The sequence below is a fragment of the Pristiophorus japonicus genome, chromosome 7 (genome assembly GCF_044704955.1).
Source record: "Pristiophorus japonicus isolate sPriJap1 chromosome 7, sPriJap1.hap1, whole genome shotgun sequence".
Lineage (NCBI taxonomy): Eukaryota > Metazoa > Chordata > Chondrichthyes > Pristiophoridae > Pristiophorus > Pristiophorus japonicus.
The window spans coordinates 161,103,274-161,120,690 of NC_091983.1; the positions used below are offsets into that span (position 1 = coordinate 161,103,274).

Below are 17,417 nucleotides of genomic sequence, written 5' to 3' on the forward strand. Positions count from 1 at the left end.
GCCTGACAGTGAGCATGTCCACAATGTTGGGAGAAGTCCAGCTTGTAAGTAGGGCATAGAGACAATGCAGTCAATTATAGTGTGTGGTCAGCTTCTATGGATACTCAGACTGCTACTATCTTGGCGCTATGCTCCAGCATCTTTTGAATTTCAAAGCATGATGGAGAATATAGGAAAGGGCTTCTCACTCCTGGACTCTGTTCTCGTGCAGGGCAGTGAGATTTGAGGTGTAGCCCCATGACCGTGGCATTGGCACCATGGGAGAGACAGATGCTGTTCTCTCAGGGTGGCTGCATGCCTGGTCCTCTGCAAGCCTCTGAACTAGTACTAGTATTGGTGCCTGACTGTCACCAAGATGCTGCAGTCTGCAGCCAGGCACTCTTAAGGCCGGAGTTTCTCAGTTGCCTACCACAGCCATTTCAAGTGCCTTCACTGGATGTTCAGTAGACTTTCATCTCCCATGCTGCTATCACCACTGGGGAAGCACCTCACAAGAACACCAGAATAGGCCAATGAGCACAGAAGACAAGCACTAGGAGTTTGCATGAGGACGATATTTAGTGAAATGGAGGCATTGGACATACTGCTCATCACTTAAGTTAAAATGGGAGATCCTGTTGTGGAAGACCCACATGATGATAGCCTGCTGCGCTCTGCCTTCCTTAGTCCTCTTGTGCCAGCAGTTGCTGTATTGCTTGCTGATCCTCCTCCTCTCTCCCCCAGTCTGGTAAATGTGCTCGAGGAATTTGAATCTATAAGGCATTTTTGATTGTATTACAAGGACAATTGTAGAGCTCCTTCTGGCTTGTCGAACATCGCTGTTAATGCAGGATCAATCTGAACTGACTCATAGCTATGACACTTGCTGCTCTGGATCGACATGTTTTCCTTATTTATCTTTGTGGCTCAATACACACACTGCCTTCCTTTCATTTTCAAATACTCATTGGAGTTTAGGAGAATGAGAGGTAATCTTATTGAAATGTATAAGATTCTGAGGGGGCTTAACATGGTAGATGCAGAGAGGATGTTTCCCCTTGTGGGGAAATCTAGAACTAGGGGGCATAGTTTCAGAATAAGGAGTCGCCCATTTAAAACGGAAATGAAGAGGAATTTCTTCTCTGTCGTGAATCTTTGGAATTCTCTACCTCAGAGCTGTGGAGGCTGGGTCATTGAATATATTTAAGGTGGAGATAGACAGATTTTTGAATGATAAGGGAATCAAGGGTATGGGGAGTGGGCAGAGAAGCGGAGTTGAGGCCGAGATCAGATCAGCCATGATCTTATTGAATGGCGGAGCAGGCGCGAGATGCCAATTGGCCGACTCCTGCTCCTATTTCTTGTGTTCTTCTTTCTACTTTCTACTTCCTCCTTGCCTCCTAACCTGAGTTTTGTGCTATTCCTGTTTTCTTTTCTCATTGCACTTTCCTCATGTTAATGGCTTATTTTCCCCCCAACTGTCACTGGACCAAAGGCATTGTATTTTATGTTTTCTGGCCACATAACACTTGTCTTGTGAAAATGAAACTTGCTCTAGTCCTACTCCTATGCATGCCAAAAATACCAGCTGAAAACTCTGGAAGCTCGCAGTGACCAATGCCTACTAACCAGTTCAGGCTCTGGAATGTGATTCTGATTTACATATTTGGACATACTCTGCCCCCCTCCCCCCCTAATTTTCCACATTTTTTAGTATTTACAAAATTCATAAAGACCAATCATCTGTGTTTTATGTGGATAGTTGTCCCAAAACACTTTGCAGATGAAAAACAATAGTGTAAAAGTGTTTAATATAGTATAAAAATCCAAAATTTCCCAGGGAGTATATGCCAGAACCCCCCCCAATACCCCCAATCCCCTAGGTTGGTGCTCGAGGACATTTAGAAGGACTAAATATACAGCCCTGACTGGAATAATGACATGGTTGGAAAGATGGGGTTCAAGTCCCATATTTGCTATTCTATAAAAAAAAATTCTAACTTTTTCTTCAAGATTATCTGCTGCTACTTATAAACCTGAGACTCAGTAAACTATTGCGTGTCATCAGTCATCTTGTTTTTGGTCTGCGTCGTTGATGCGGAATAGAACAGCTTGGAGTAGTTCCTGTGTTTCGGCTGTTTGCTGAGAAACCCTGCAGAGTTGCACTATCAGTTGACTTTCACTAAACACTGCTGCAAAATGAGAATCTGAGAAAAGAGCAACATTTGAATTAACTAAAAACTATTTCAGGATAACATGTAGAGTTAGTAAAGCAAACAATTAATGCTATTTTACATACTTCAAACAATGTTATCATTGCCTTAAGTTTATTTAAAATAATCAGTTAACAGAAAACATTTATTGGATTTTTTTAAACTTCCCTTGATAGCCTTGTGGGTAAAAGTCATTTTGTGTGGTGGTAAGCTCAGTCTCTAATTGCCTTGATTAGGAGGTGGGCCACCTTCTTGAACTGTTATAGTCTATGTGATGTAACGACTTGATACAACTGGTGCTGAGGACAGTTACGAGTCAACCATGTTGATTGCAACTAGAGTAACAAGTCAGACTGGGTTACTGATATAAGCATCAGCTTTTTTTCCCTATTTTTTTTAAACTGAATTAAAATTCTCAAATTTGGGATTTGAACTTGCGTTCTCTGGATTATTAGTCCAGTAACATAACCACTACACTACCTTACCCTGCACAAGAATAGCAATAGAGCAAATTCAATTACTCTCCATACACCTGGGTTAGAGAGGATAAAAATAAATCAAGTTTTCTGCTGCTCCTGATTAATGGCCAGAGACCCATGCTGGAATATGCATGTCCAAACAAGTGAGTACATCTGCAGGGTGAGTAGTTTGCTGGTGAGGTCAATGCTCGCAGATCTAGAGTGGTCAAAGAGGATTTCTGACAAGTGGAGTTGTGCACCAGGAGACAACACTTTTGAAAGAAAAATTAAGCAAATGGGAGAGTTGGTGTTTTTATTCAGAAATGTCTCAGATAAATGTAAATATTGCTAAGATTGAGATTATCCATTTTGCTTCCTCTACTATCTTTTGCCAGCCAAGCCAAACCTCACCCGAACCTACCCATGTACCATCTCTCTCTAGTTTCTCTACCATTCAATTCCCCATACCCTCTCCATCAGACCCACCACCTGCTCTCTCCGATTCCCACTAAACAGCTGATCATTAAACTCATTTTCCTGGCCCTTGTGCTAGTTGACATTGCAAATAGTTCTATCTCCTCATAGTGTCTCCCTCCCTTTCAAAACAGCTATCAGCAGCCCCCTCAAAAAAAAAACACCTTGACCCTTCTATCCTTGCAAACTACTATCCCATCTCCGATCTCTTTTTCCTTTCCAGTCCTTAAACTTGTCATCTTCCACTCCATGCCTATCTCCCACAGTTCCCAGTTCTGCCCCTTCCCAATGCAAACAGCCCTGTGACCGTGGTGTATTATCCCTCTTCAACCTTTCTTCAGCCATTGATGTGGCCAATATACCATCACCCCTGTTACCTCTCTCGTCCAAGTTTGTGGGACTGGTCTCTGTTGTTTCCACTCTTACCTATCCGATCATAGCCAGAACATCACCAATCATTTCCTCTCTCCATGCCCCTGCATGGTTACCTCTGGAGCAACCCCAAGAATTAATCCTTGGCCCCTTCATCTACATTCTGCTCCTTGGCAACATCACCCGAAGACATTGGATTAGCTTCCATGTGTACACTGATGTCACCCAGCTCTATCTTGTCACCACCTCTCAATCACTCCACTGCCCAAGTGCTGCGAGACTGCTTGTCTAACCTCCAGTATTGGATGAGCCCCAGTTTCCTCCAACTAAACATTGGAGAATTGAAGCTAACCTCTTCAGATCAGCTACGTAGTCTATACCCTTGCTACTAACTCCAACCCCCTCCCTAGCCACAGTCTGAAGCTGAATCCGACTGTTTGCCACCTTAAGAAACATAAGAACCCCTCGAGCCTGCTCTGCTATTTAATACGATCGTGGCTGATGCGATCATGGACTCGGGTCCACTTCCCTGCCTGCTTTCCATAACCCCTTATTTCCTTATCAGTTAAGAAACTGTCTATCTCTCTTTAAATTTATTCAATGACCCAGCCTCCACAGCTCCATCCTCCAACCTCCAAATATTTTCTCCTTTGGCTTGGTGTCCATTTGTTTGAAGTGCTTTAGACCATTTTCTACATTAAAAGTGTTACATGAATGCAACTTATGTGGCTTGGTATATTTTCTCTAATTACACTCCTGTGAAGTGCCTTGGGATGTTTTACTATGAAAGGTGCTATATAAATGCAAGTTGTTATTACTAACTGCCTATGTAATGGGAGTCAATGTTGCTTACTCTTAATAAAATGGTGAACAGGTAGAACAGTCAAGTTACATTAACCAGTCATTTCTCATGTTGATAGATGTGCTATACATTTACAGCATTTTTCTGTTTTTAGTTTGGAGGTTCTCGGCTAGAGCCCAGATTGAGTCACCTGCACTCTTGGCCACAGGCAAGGAGGATAATTCTTGCTTTCAGCACAATAAATAGATAAATAAGGTAACATGTAAATACTTTGGAAAACTAAAAGTTCTACCCTAAAACACAAAAAATGACAATTTCAAAATAGAAATGAACTTGGAGACAAAGTTGTTGTGTTTTCACCTTTTCTGAGGTTCCGTATAGTTAAAAGGCCCAGATGTTGAAATCTAATTTCCTGATGTTTGAGGAAGTGTAAGATATAACCAACAATCTCCCTGGTGTGTGGTCTCAACAACAGGGAAAATATTTCTGTATTGGAGACAATCACATTAATTATTACCCACAGCAAAGTGAACTCTGTTCTAAAATGCGGTTCATGGCAATAAAAATTATATACCTACATACAATGAGAGTGACTTTGTTCCATTATACCCTAATATCCTTTGTTCAGCCTACAAAAACACTTTAAAAGTTATTTAAATCTTGTTTCTAAATGGAAAAAAATGTGATATGAAAATTATAAACAGAGTACTTCTTGAAAGACTCATGAAGTATTTCTTCCTTGAATGAATTTGATGCTGAAAGTTGGGTCATGTACATCTGAGACCCAATTTTCAGTATGAAGACCAGGGAAAGTGTTCAATGTTTTCTATTCCAAAATTAGAAGAGAATTATTCTTTCTTGATTTATCAACCTGATAAAAGTCTGAGAATTTTCTGTTTTGGGGGGGGGGGGGGAAGGGAAAGGCTTTGATTGCTAACAGTACTCGAGGTCTGCCCAGAGCAGTGTACGGTTTGATCATGACTTCGCCGAACTTGTTCAGCATTCGATTTGCTTTGTTGTTTGTTGCTTTGTAGCGATTGAATATATTAAAACCCCTAGATCCTATATAGAAAGAAGTACAATAATCTTGTTATTACCCTGCCATATAAAGGTTACTGTTCTTTTTGGAAATAAGTTGTTTTCTGTCAGGTGTGTAGGTCTGGCATTTTGGATCAACGCAACAGAGTTAGGAGTCGGATTGTGGGTCATGCCGCAAGCTCGCTCCATTTCAAATCCTTGATCACTTAAATAATGTGGTTTGCTTTATACCTGTATGTTACGAGCTTGGGAACAAAGTGCATAACCCAATTATATTTTTCTCCTTTGAAAAAGATATATTTTCTACAAAAACGCACCTGCAAAAAGTGACAATCTAAATTTGTTTTTAAATTTAACAAATAAAAGTCTGATTATTTTACACTTTACCATCCAGTTCAAGTTGGCTGATTATACAAGCGGCCTGGAAGGAGAGATCAGTATTTTCAGACTGGCTTGAGAGCATCAATAGATGAGCTGCTATATTCGCATCTGATTCTTGTATTATTTGTGTTCTTACTGTTTCTGGAAGGAAATACAGTTATTCAACAAGGGCTAGTCGGTCAAGCAGTTCAATATCTGTAATATCTAGAATGGTACCCCTCACCCTGCAGTGTGTTGAAAGAGTGCAACTTGGGTGGAAGCTTGAGGCAGGAACTGGCAAATCTGATTTTTATGACTTGTCAGCCCTTGCCACTGTTGCTTTAATCAGCGGTGGTTTTTAATGTTGGGGGTTCCTAATTAAAATGAGTCATTTGAGAGATATGCTATCATTAGTTCCAGTGCATCTCACATCTGTCAGACTGCGAATGTACTTTCATTTGTGCCTTGTTATAAAGCTGAATATGAACAAAAGGTTAGAATTTTAGATTGTTTTGCCCTTCACTTGAACACCTTAGTGATTAAATTAAATATTACTCATTGTTTTCTCTTTAGGAACAGGAGTAGGCTATTCAATTAGATCATGGCTAATCTGTACCTTAACTCAATTTACGTGCCTTTGTTCCACATCCCTTGATAACCTTACCTAACAAAAATCTGTTGCTCTCAGTCTTCAACATAAGAATTAGGAGGAGTAGGCCGTTCGGCCCCACAAGCCTGCTCCAAAATTCAATAAGATCATGGCGGATCTTCTACCACAACGGCATTATCCCCATATCCCTTGATTCCCTTAATATCCAAAAATCTATTAATCTCTGTTGGTTAACGGCCAGAAAACAGAGATTAGGAATGAACAGGTCATTTTCGGGTTGGCAGGCTGTAACTAGTGGGGTACTGCAAGGATCGTTGTTTGGGCCTCAGCTATTCGCAATCTAAATTAATGATTTGGACGAGGGGACCAAATGTAATACAACCTGCCAACCCGAAAATGACCTGTTCATTCCTAATCTCTGTTTTCTGTCCGTTAACCAATCCGCAATCCATGTTGGTGCAAACCTCGGGACCGAAGCCGTTCCGGATCTTGGGTATTTCCGGATTTCAGACGTCCCGAATCCAGAAATGTCTGTGCCGAGGTTTGGGTATTTCCAGAATGTATAATACTTTGATTAGGCCACAGCTGGAGTACTGCATGCAGTTCTGGTTGCCGTATTATAAGAAGGACGTGATTGCACGAGAGCATGTGCAGAGATTTACTAGGATGCTGCCTGGAATGGAGAATCTTAGTTATGAGAACAGATTGGATAGGCTGAGTTTGTTCTCATTGGAACAGAGGGGGTTGCGAGGAGACCTCATTGAGGTGTACAAAATATTGAGGCGCATGGACATAATGGATAGTAAGGGTCTATTTCCATTGGTGGAGGGGTCTATTACGAGGGGCATAGTTTTACAGTGGCTGGTGGAAGGTTTAGAGGGGATTTGAGGAGGGGCTTCTTTACACAGAGGGTTGTGGGGATCTGGACCTCGCTGCCTGGAAGAGTGTTGCATGCAGAAACCCTCACCACGTTTAAGAGATGGTTGGATGGGCATTTAAAGTGCCATAACCTGCAGGTTTATGGACCTAGAGCTGGTAATTGGGATTAGACTGGATGACCTTTTGTTGGATGGCACAGATATAATGTAAGTACTGCAGGGAATAGAATACGGCCAGAGTGGTGAGCTGGACTAGTTTCGATCGCCAGATTTTTTCTCCCTAAATTGGCCTGGGTTTTTATCTGGTTTTTGCCTCTCCCAGGAGATCACATGACACCGGTTGGGGTGGAGTGTAGAATGTTTTCCGTATCAGGGGTGTCGCAGGTGTGTGAGGCGGACTGGTTGGGCTGGGTGCCTTTCTGTCATTGTTCATAGATTTATATGTAACCTTTAGGGCTGCTGACCAAGGGCCGTGCGGCTCTTAGTCGGCCGGCGCAGACATGGTGGGCCGAAATGGCCTCCCTTCTGTACTGTAAAATTTCTATGTTTCTATTTGGGAAGTCGCACCTGTATTACATTTGGTCCCCCTCATCCAAATCATTTAATATAGATTACGAATAGCTGAGGTCCAAACACCGATCCTTGCGGTACCCCACTAGTAACAGCCTGCCAACCCGAAAATGACCTGTTCATTCCTAATCTCTGTTTTCTGTCTGTTAACCAATCTGCAATCCATGTTAGCACATAACCCCCAATCCCATGAGCCCCAATTTTGTTTAATAACAAAACTTCAACTGACTTCACATTCAGTCTTTTGGCAAGCGAGATCCAGATTTCCACTACTTTTTAGCCATACTCTCTATCTCCTATGTTTCAACTAATTACCAAATACAACAGTGACAAGTACTTAATTAGCTGTTTGGTATGTCCTGAGATCATGAAAGGCACTATATAAATGTTATACAAACAGGAATGTACACAGCTGCAAAATAAATTTGCTGTTCACCATGCTGGGTCCAATATTGAGAAAATATCAAATGTTACAATATATCTCTGATCCTTCCTCATTTTTCACCAGGTATTTATCCAACTCTTGAATTTTCTGATACAATCCGCCCTCACCACTTCCCTGGGCAGTTCATTCCGTACATTATTACCCTCTGCGTAAAGTAATTCAATCCAAACTATCCTTTCACCTTCTCTCTTCTAAGTTTGAGACTATACCCTCTTGTAGAATCTATGATTATGTTAAACAGATGAATATTTATCTTGCCTATACCCTTTAGAATCTTGAATAGTGAAATTACATCATGACTGAGCCTCTGCAGCTCTTGCAATCTCTTCATAATTCACAACTATCAATTTAGTTGCCCTTTGCTACATCCTTTCCAATGTCTGAATGTCTTAATATAGTGACCAGAATTGTTCACACTATTCTAGTTGAGGCCAGACCAGCGCTCTGCACAAACTCAGAATTATGTCTTAATATTTGTGCTCTATTCTTCTGACTATACAGCTCCTCTGACTACGCAGCTAAGATCCTATTTGTTCTCTTTACTGCTGCTGCCTGCGCACTATGTTGGTCACTTCAGTGATCTATCCACCAGAACCCACCTCTCCTATGATTTAAATAATACCATGTAGTTTATATTGATACTGTTTACTATCCTTTCCTAATCTCAAAAGAAAAGGAATTGCATTTCTATACTTTTCATGGCTATATTTGCTATATTCTACAAGAATGCATTAACAATGTTGCTACAAATAGCAGTCAGAGGAAATTTTCCCCTTAGCAATATTGAAGGCATAGAATTAGAGAGAAAATTAATTATTGTTGACAACCAACTACTCATTACATAGTTGTACAATAATAATAGCAAGCACTCTACTCCGAACTCTTTCATGGTAAACGAGCCAAAAGTGGGCAGAGGAAACGTTAAAAGGGCAGCCTCAAAGCCTTCCTGATAAAGTGCAGCATCCCCGCTGACGCCTGGGAGTCCCTGGCCAAAGACCGCCCGAAGTGGAAGAAGTGCATCTGGGAGGGTGCTGAGCATCTCGAGTCTCATCGCCGAGAGCATGCAGAAATCAAGCGCAGGCAGTGGCAAGAGCGTGCAACAAACCAGTTCCACCCATCCTTTCCCATAACGACTATCTGTCCCACCTGTGACGGGGACTGTGGCGCTCATATTGGACTGTTCAACCACCTAAGGACTCATTTTTAGAGTGGAAGCAAGTCTTCCTCGATTTCGAAGGACTGCAAATGAATGAATGACTCATTACATAGTTATACAATAATAATGGATGAAATAATATCTTTACCATGCTTTGTGAGCTCAGCAATGCAAGCTGTGACATACAGGAGGGACTCGTCATGGACTCCGAGGTGACTGAGGGCCTGAAGCAGTGCCACAACACATCGACTGTCAATAATAGCCTGGAACACAAAAGTGCAGTTCCATTAAAATCAAAACCCAAAGTCATGGTCAAGGATTGTCTTGATCTTTTAGGTGAAGTTGTCTTCGAGCTCCGCGCATTTAGCGTTTGAAGCGAGGGTGTTGAGGCATTTTCTTGTGGAGAAAAGGAACCTGAGTTTGTCTTTGCACTCCAGGATGATCCTGGTATTAAAAAAAGATTTTAGCAGGGTAGTTCTTGATGCGATCAAACCAGATCTGATGATTGAGGACCAGGCCAGTTGTGCACAAAATAAAGTTTGTGCCCCTCTGACTTGATGGAGGTGGGGGACAGTGATTTGTTTGGGATAAGAAATTGAAAGGGAGCGATGTGGCTACAACAAAGCAGGCAACAGCAGCAGGGGTGTCATGACCGATGAAGGGATTTGTGAATGAGTTTGTTAGGGAGCAAAGAAAGAGTTTTTTTCCCCCTAGGCAAATGATGGGATTGGAGGAGAGTAGGGAAGATGTGGGTGGTTAAGTAATCGAGACCTCTGATGCAGAGAGGCAGTGAGAGATAATGAAGTCCAGGGGCTGTCCAAATATATAGGGGGAGCTTATATGAAGGGTAAAATTGAGAAGACAGAAGGATGGTGGTCAGAGGAGGGAGGGGGATAATGGAGTAGAGGCGTACTTTAAATCACTGACTCTGAAATTCAGCCAGTTCAGAGACTGTGGGAAAGGAGGACATCTCAGTAAGCAAGTCAGTATGGAGGGGGGATTTTAGAAGAGAAATGAGGTGAGATGATGTTAAAAAAGTAGGAGGAAAGGGCAAGATGAGCCTTGGTGATGAGGGCCGCACTGCGGTCATGGTGGTTTTGATAGGACTAGTGCTGAAAAGTTCAGTCGGATGGAGATACTTGTGTAAGGGGCAAGGAATGGCTGGTCAAGAGCCATGTTTCTATCAGTGCCAGGGTGTCAATATAGTCATTCACAGAGGCTTTGTTCACAAACATTCTGGAGGGATATACAGAGAATGGTAAATCAGTCGTCCAAATGAGCTGGGACCAGTCAACTCTCTCGGATATTCACTTTATTAAAATTGTGCATGTGAATAAAGCATTATTAATTTAAAGTCTTTATTCTAGTTGCCTTTTTCTTTCTTTTATTGTCAGAATATTCTTTTTGGTAATACAACCTTTCACAAAAATAGTGGTTAACCAACCTTTTCATGGGGCATTGCCTCCTTGATTTTATTTTTAAAAGTAGGAGTAATTTCCCCAAATCTGGAGTATTTCAAACTCAAAAATATGAAAATAAGGAATTAACACAATACAGTATTCATTTGGCATAATGCCTCAGCTTGTAGTTTTGAAAAATAAAATAAAGTAAAACTTTCAATATGCCATGTATTGCCATTCGATGGGAATCTACGAAATCTCAATTTACTGTTTTTCTCCAAATGGATACAAATGTGTATGAGCTCATAGAAACATAGAAAATAGGTGCAGGAGTAGGCCATTCGGTCCTTCTAGCCTGCACCGCCATTCAATGAGTTCATGGCTGAACATGCAACTTCAGTGCCCCATTCCTGCTTTCTCACCATACCCCTTGATTCCCCTAGTAGTAAGGACTTCATCTAACTCCTTTTTGAATATATTTAGTGAATTGGCCTCAACAACTTTCTGTGGTAGAGAATTCCACAGGTTCACCACTCTCTGGGTGAAGAAATTCCTCCTCATCTCGGTCCTAAATGGCTTCCCCGTTATCCTTAGACTGTGTCCCCTGGTTCTGGACTTCCCCAACATTGGGAACATTCTTCCTGCATCTAACCTGTCTAACCCCGTCAGAATTTTAAACGTTTCGATGAGGTCCCCTTTCATTCTTCTGAACTCCAGTGAATACAAGCCCAGTTGATCCAGTCTTTCTTGATAGGTCAGTCCCGCCATCCCGGGAATCAGTCTGGTGAACCTTCGCTGCACTCCCTCAATAGCAAGAATGTCCTTCCTCAGGTTAGGAGACCAAAACTGTACACAATACTCCAGGTGTGGCCTCACCAAGGCCCTGTACAATTGTAGCAACACCTCCCTGTCCCTGTACTCAAATCCCCTTGCTATGAAGGCCAACATGCCATTTGCTTTCTTAAGCGCCTGCTGTACCTGCATGCCAACCTTCAATGACTGATGTACCATGACACCCAGGTCTCTTTGCACCTCCCCTTTTCCTAATCTGTCACCATTCAGATAATAGTCTGTCTGTCTGTTTTTACCACCAAAGTGGATAACCTCACATTTATCCACATTATACTTCATCTGCCATGCATTTGCCCACTCACCTAACCTATCCAAGTCGCTCTGCAGCCTCATAGCATCCTCCTCGCAGCTCACACTGCCACCCAACTTAGTGTCATCCGCAAATTTGGAGATACTACATTTAATCTCCTCTCGTCTAAATCATTAATGTACAGTGTAAACAGCTGGGGCCCCAGCACAGAACCTTGCGGTACCCCACTAGTCACTGCCTGCCATTCTGAAAAGTCCCCATTTACTCCTACTCTTTGCTTCCTGTCTGACAACCAGTTCTCAATCCATGTCAGCACACTACCCCCAATCCCATGTGCTTTAACTTTGCACATTAATCTCTTGTGTGGGACCTTGTCGAAAGCCTTCTGAAAGTCCAAATATACCACATCAACTGGTTCTCCCTTGTCCACTCGACTGGAAACATCCTCAAAAAATTCCAGAAGATTTGTCAAGCATGATTTCCCTTTCACAAATCCATGCTAACTTGGACCTATCATATTACCTCTTTCCACTGCTATGACAACCTTAATAATTGATTTCATCATTTTACCCACTACCGATGTCAGGCTGACCGGTCTGTAATTCCCTGTTTTCTCTCTCCCTCCTTTTTTAAAATGTGGCGTTACATTGGCTACCCTCCACTCCATAGGAACTGATCCAGAATCAATGGAATGTTGGAAAATGACTGTCAATGCATCCACTATTTCCAAGGCCACCTCCTTAAGTACTCTGGGATGCAGTCCATCAGGCCCTAGGGATTTATCGGCCTTCAATCCCATCAATTTCCCCAACACAATTTCCCGACTAATAAGGATTTCCCTCAGTTCCTCCTCCTTACTAGGCCCTCTGACCCCTTTTATATCCGGAAGGTTGTTTGTGTCCTCCTCAGTGAATACCGAACCAAAGTACTTGTTCAATTGGTCCGCCATTTCTTTGTTCCCCGTTATGACTTCCCCTGATTCTGACTGCAGAGGACCTACGTTTGTCTTTACTAACCTTTTTCTCTTTACATATCTATAGAAACTTTTGCAATCCGTCTTAATGTTCCCTGCAAGCTTCTTCTCGTACTCCATTTTCCCTGCCCTAATCAAACCCTTTGTCCTCCTCTGCTGAGTTCTAAATTTCTCCCAGTCCCCGGGTTCGCTGCTATTTCTGGCCAATTTGTATGCCACTTCCTTGGCTTTAATGCTATTCCTGATTTCCCTTGATAGCCACGGTTGAGCCACCTTCCCTTTTTTATTTTTACGCCAGACATGAATGTAGTAGTTCATCCATGCGGTCTCTAAATGTCTGCCATTGCCCATCCACAGTTAACCCCTTCAGTATCATTCGCCAATCTATCCTAGCCAATTCACTCCTCATACCTTCAAAGTTACCCTTCTTTAAGTTCTGGACCATGGTCTCTGAATTAACTGTTTCATTCTCCATCCTAATGCAGAATTCCACCATATTATGGTCACTCTTCCCCAAGGGGCCTTGCACAACGAGATTGCTAATTAATCCTCTCTCATTACACAACACCCAGTCTAAGATGGTCTCCCCCCTAGTTGGTTCCTCGACATATTGGTCTAAAAAACCATCCCTTATGCACTCCAGGAAATCCTCCACCGTATTATTTCAGTTTGGCTAGCCCAATCTATGTGCATATTAAAGTCACCCATTATAACTGCTGCACCTTTTATTGCACGCATCCCTAATTTCATGTTTGATGCCCTCCCCAACATCACTACTACTGTTTGGAGGTCTGCACACAACTCCCACTAACGTTTTTTGCCCTTTGGTATTCTGCAGCTCTACCCATATAGATTCCACATCATCCAAGCTAATGTCCTTCCGAACTATTGCCTTAATTTGCTCCTTAACCAGCAATGCTACCCCACCTCCTTTTCCTTTTATTCTATCTTTCCTGAATGTTGAATACCCCTGGATGTTGAGTTCCCAGCCCTGATCATCCTGGAGCCATGTCTCCGTAATCCCAATCACATCATATTTGTTAACATCTATTTGCACAGTTAATTCATCCACTTTATTGCGGATACTCCTTGCATTAAGACACAAAGCCTTCAGGCTTGTTTTTTTTAACACCCTTTGTCCTTTTAGAATTTTGCTGTACAGTGGCCCTTTTTGTTCTTTGCCTTGGGTTTCTCTGCCCTCCACTTTTCCTCATCTCCTTTCTGTCTTTTGCTTTTGCCTCCTTTTTGTTTCCCTCTGTCTCCCTGCATTGGTTCCCATTCCCCCTGCCATATTAGTTTAAATCCTCCCCAACAGCACTCGCAAACACTCCCCCTAGGACATTGGTTCCGGTCCTGCCCAGGTGCAGACCGTCCGGTTTGTACTGGTCCCACCTCCCCCAGAGCCGGTTCCAATGCCCCAGGAATTTGAATCCCTCCCTGCTGCACCACTGCTCAAGCCACGTATTCATCTGCGCTATCCTGCGATTCCTACTCTGACTATCACGTGGCACTGGTAGCAATCCCGAGATTACTACTTTTGAGGTCCTACTTAGTCATTACAGAGACATGGTTGCAAGGCGACCAAGTCTGGGAGCTAAATATTCAGGGTTATTTGACATTTCGGAAGGACAGACAGAAAGGAAAAGGAGGTGGGGTAGCACTGTTAATAAAGGATGAGATCAGTACATTAGTGAGAAACGATGTTGGCTCAGAGGATCAAGATGTTGAATCAGTTTGGGTGGAGATGTGGGAAAAAAGTCGCTGGTGTGTGTAATCTATAGGCCCCCAACAGTAGCTGCACTGTTGGACAGAGTATAAATCAAGAAATAATGGAGGCTTGTAACAGGAACGGCAATAATCGGGGGCGATTGGACAAAGCAAATTGGCCAAGGTAGCCTTGAAGAGTTCACAGCGTTTATCCGGGATAGTTTCTGTAGTGTATGTACATAAGGTCTGCCCACCAACAGGGGGCACTACCGTCGGAGGTCCTAGGGTCATAGTTACACTCGTGCTGGGCCCGGTATATAACCTGAACTTCACCTTTAACTTCACTTCTGGAAGCCATTAAAGACTGACCAGGTTACACCTAGTCACTGGCTCACAGTACGGAGTTCATTGTATTATTTCATACACCACTGTTTCCTTGAACAGTACATTGCAGAACCAAACAGGAAGGCAGATTATTATCTGAATGGCCCTTTTTGATTTTTGCCCTTGTTTCTCTGCCCTCCATTTTTCCTTATCTTCTTTCTACCTTTTGCTTCTGCCCCCATTTTACTTCCCTCTGTATCCCTGCATAGATTCCCATCCCCCTGTCCATATTAGTTTAAACCCTCCCCAACAGCACTAGCAAACACTCCCCCTAGGACTTTGATTCTGGTCCTGCCCAGATGCAGACCATCCGGTTTGTACTGGTCCCAAGACAGAACCAAAGTATTTCTTCAATTGGTCTGCCATTTTTTTATTCCCCATTATAAATTCACCTGATTCTGACTGCAATGGACCTACATTTGTCTTCACTAATATTTTTCTCCTCAGTGTAAGAGAAGGGATAACCAACCGTGGCTAACTAAAGAAATAAGGGATGGTATCAAATTGAAAACAAGGGTGTACAATGTGGCCAAGACTAGTCAGAGGCCAGAGGATTGGGAAGCTTTTAAATGCCAGCAAAGAATGACTCAAAAAATAATAGGGGGAAGATAGATTATGAAAGTAAGCTAGCATGAAATATAGAGTTTCTACAGGTATATAAAAAGGAAAAGTGGCGAAAGTAAATGTTGGTCCCTTAGAGGATGAGACTGGAATTATTAATAGGGAACAGGGAAATGGCAGAGACTTTGAACAAATATTTTGAATCGGTCTATGCTGTAAAAGACACTAAACACAGGGGATAATCAAGGGGCAATAGGGAGGGAGGAACTTACTACTTAGTGATAGTGATTGTATTCCTCGGTAAAATACTGGGACTAAAGGCAGACAAGTCCCCTGGACCTGATGGCTTGCAACCTAGGGTCTTAAAAGAAGTGGCTGCAGAGATAGTGGATACATTGGCTGTAATCTACCGATATTCCCTGGATTCTGCGGAGGTCCCAGCGGATTGGAAATATAACGCCCCTATTTAAAAAAGGAGGCAGACAGAAAGCAGGAAACTATAGACCAGTTAGCCTACATCTGTCATTCGGAAAATGCTGGAGTCCATTATTAAGGAAGCAGTAGCAGGACATTTGGAAAAGCATAATTCAATCAAGCAGTGTCAGCATGGTTTTATGAAAGGAAAATCACATTTGACAAATTTGCTGGAGTTCTTTGAGGATGTAACAAGCAGAGTGGATAAGGGAACCAGTGTATGTGGATTTCCAGAAGGCATTCGATAAAGTGCCACATAAAAGGTTACTGCACAAGATAAAAGTTCATGGGGGTGGGGGTAATATATTAGCATTGATTGAGGATTGGCTAACTAACAGAAAACAGAGAGGATAAACGGGTCATTTTCTGGTTGGCAAACAGTAACTAGTGGGGTGCCGCAGGGATCGGTGCTGGGGCCTCAACTATTTACAATCTATATTAATCACTCGGATGACGGGACCGAGTGTAATGTAGCCAAGTTTGCTGCTGATACAAAGATGGGTGGGAAATCAAATTGTGAGGACACAAAAAATGTGCAAAGGGATATAGACAGGCTAAGTGAGTGGGCGAAAATTTGGCAGATGGAGAATAATGTCGGAAAATGTGAGGTTATCCACAAAAAATAGAAAAGCAAATTATAATTTAAATGGAGAAAAATTGCAAAAGTGCTTCAGTATAGAGGGACCTGGGGTCCTTGTGCATAAAACACAAAAAGTTAGTATACAGGTACAGCAAGTAATCAGGAAGGCACATGAAATGTTGGCCTTTATTGCAAGGGGGATAGAATATAAAAGCAGAGAAGTCTTGCTGCAACTGTACAGGTTATTGGTGAGGCCACACCTGGAGTACTGCGTACAGTTTTGGTCTCCATATTTAAGGAAGGATATACTTGCATTGGAGGCAGTTCCGCGAAGGTTCACTCTGTTGATTCTGGAGATGAGGCGGTTGGGCCTATACCCATTGGAGATCAGAAGAATGAGAGGTGATGTTATCGAAACATATAACATAATGAGGGGGCTCGACAAGTTGGATGCAGAGAGGATATTTCCACTCATTGAGGAAACAAACTAGGGGGCACAGTCTCAGAATAAGGGGCCGCCCTTTTAAAACTGAGATGAGGAGGAATTTCTTCTCTCGGGGTTGTAAATCTGTGGAATTATCTGCCCCAGAGAGCTGTGGAGGCTGGGTCATTGAATATATTTAAGGCGGAGATAGACAGATTTTTGAACGATAAGGGAGTGAAGGATTATGGGGAGCGAGCAGGGAAAAGGAACCGGGTCCATGATCAGATCAGCCATGATCTTATTAAATGGTGGAGCAGGCTCAAGGGGTCAAATGGTCCACTCCTGCTCCTGTTTCTTATCCTGCATTGTGTGTTGCCTGTACTTAAGAGGGCTGGAAAAATGGAGTGCTTCAATTATCTGCCAATGCTACACCTGGTAACAAAGAGATCCATAACTT

General features: G+C 42.6%; 1 protein-coding gene across 1 annotated transcript in view; it reads right to left on the reverse strand.

The window, feature by feature from the left end:
• Nucleotides 1-1,931: 1,931 nt before the first annotated feature.
• Nucleotides 1,932-17,417, reverse strand: part of LOC139267333 (uncharacterized) — a 95,362-nt gene continuing 79,876 nt past the window's right edge. Inside the window, exons 11-14 of the mRNA XM_070885478.1 lie at nucleotides 9,504-9,618; nucleotides 5,724-5,858; nucleotides 4,659-4,784; nucleotides 1,932-2,186 (exon numbers count right to left, since the gene is read on the reverse strand). Of these exons, the coding sequence (XP_070741579.1) occupies nucleotides 2,044-2,186; nucleotides 4,659-4,784; nucleotides 5,724-5,858; nucleotides 9,504-9,618 (519 nt within the window). The 3' untranslated portion in view covers nucleotides 1,932-2,043. The remainder of the gene's footprint in view (nucleotides 2,187-4,658; nucleotides 4,785-5,723; nucleotides 5,859-9,503; nucleotides 9,619-17,417) is intronic.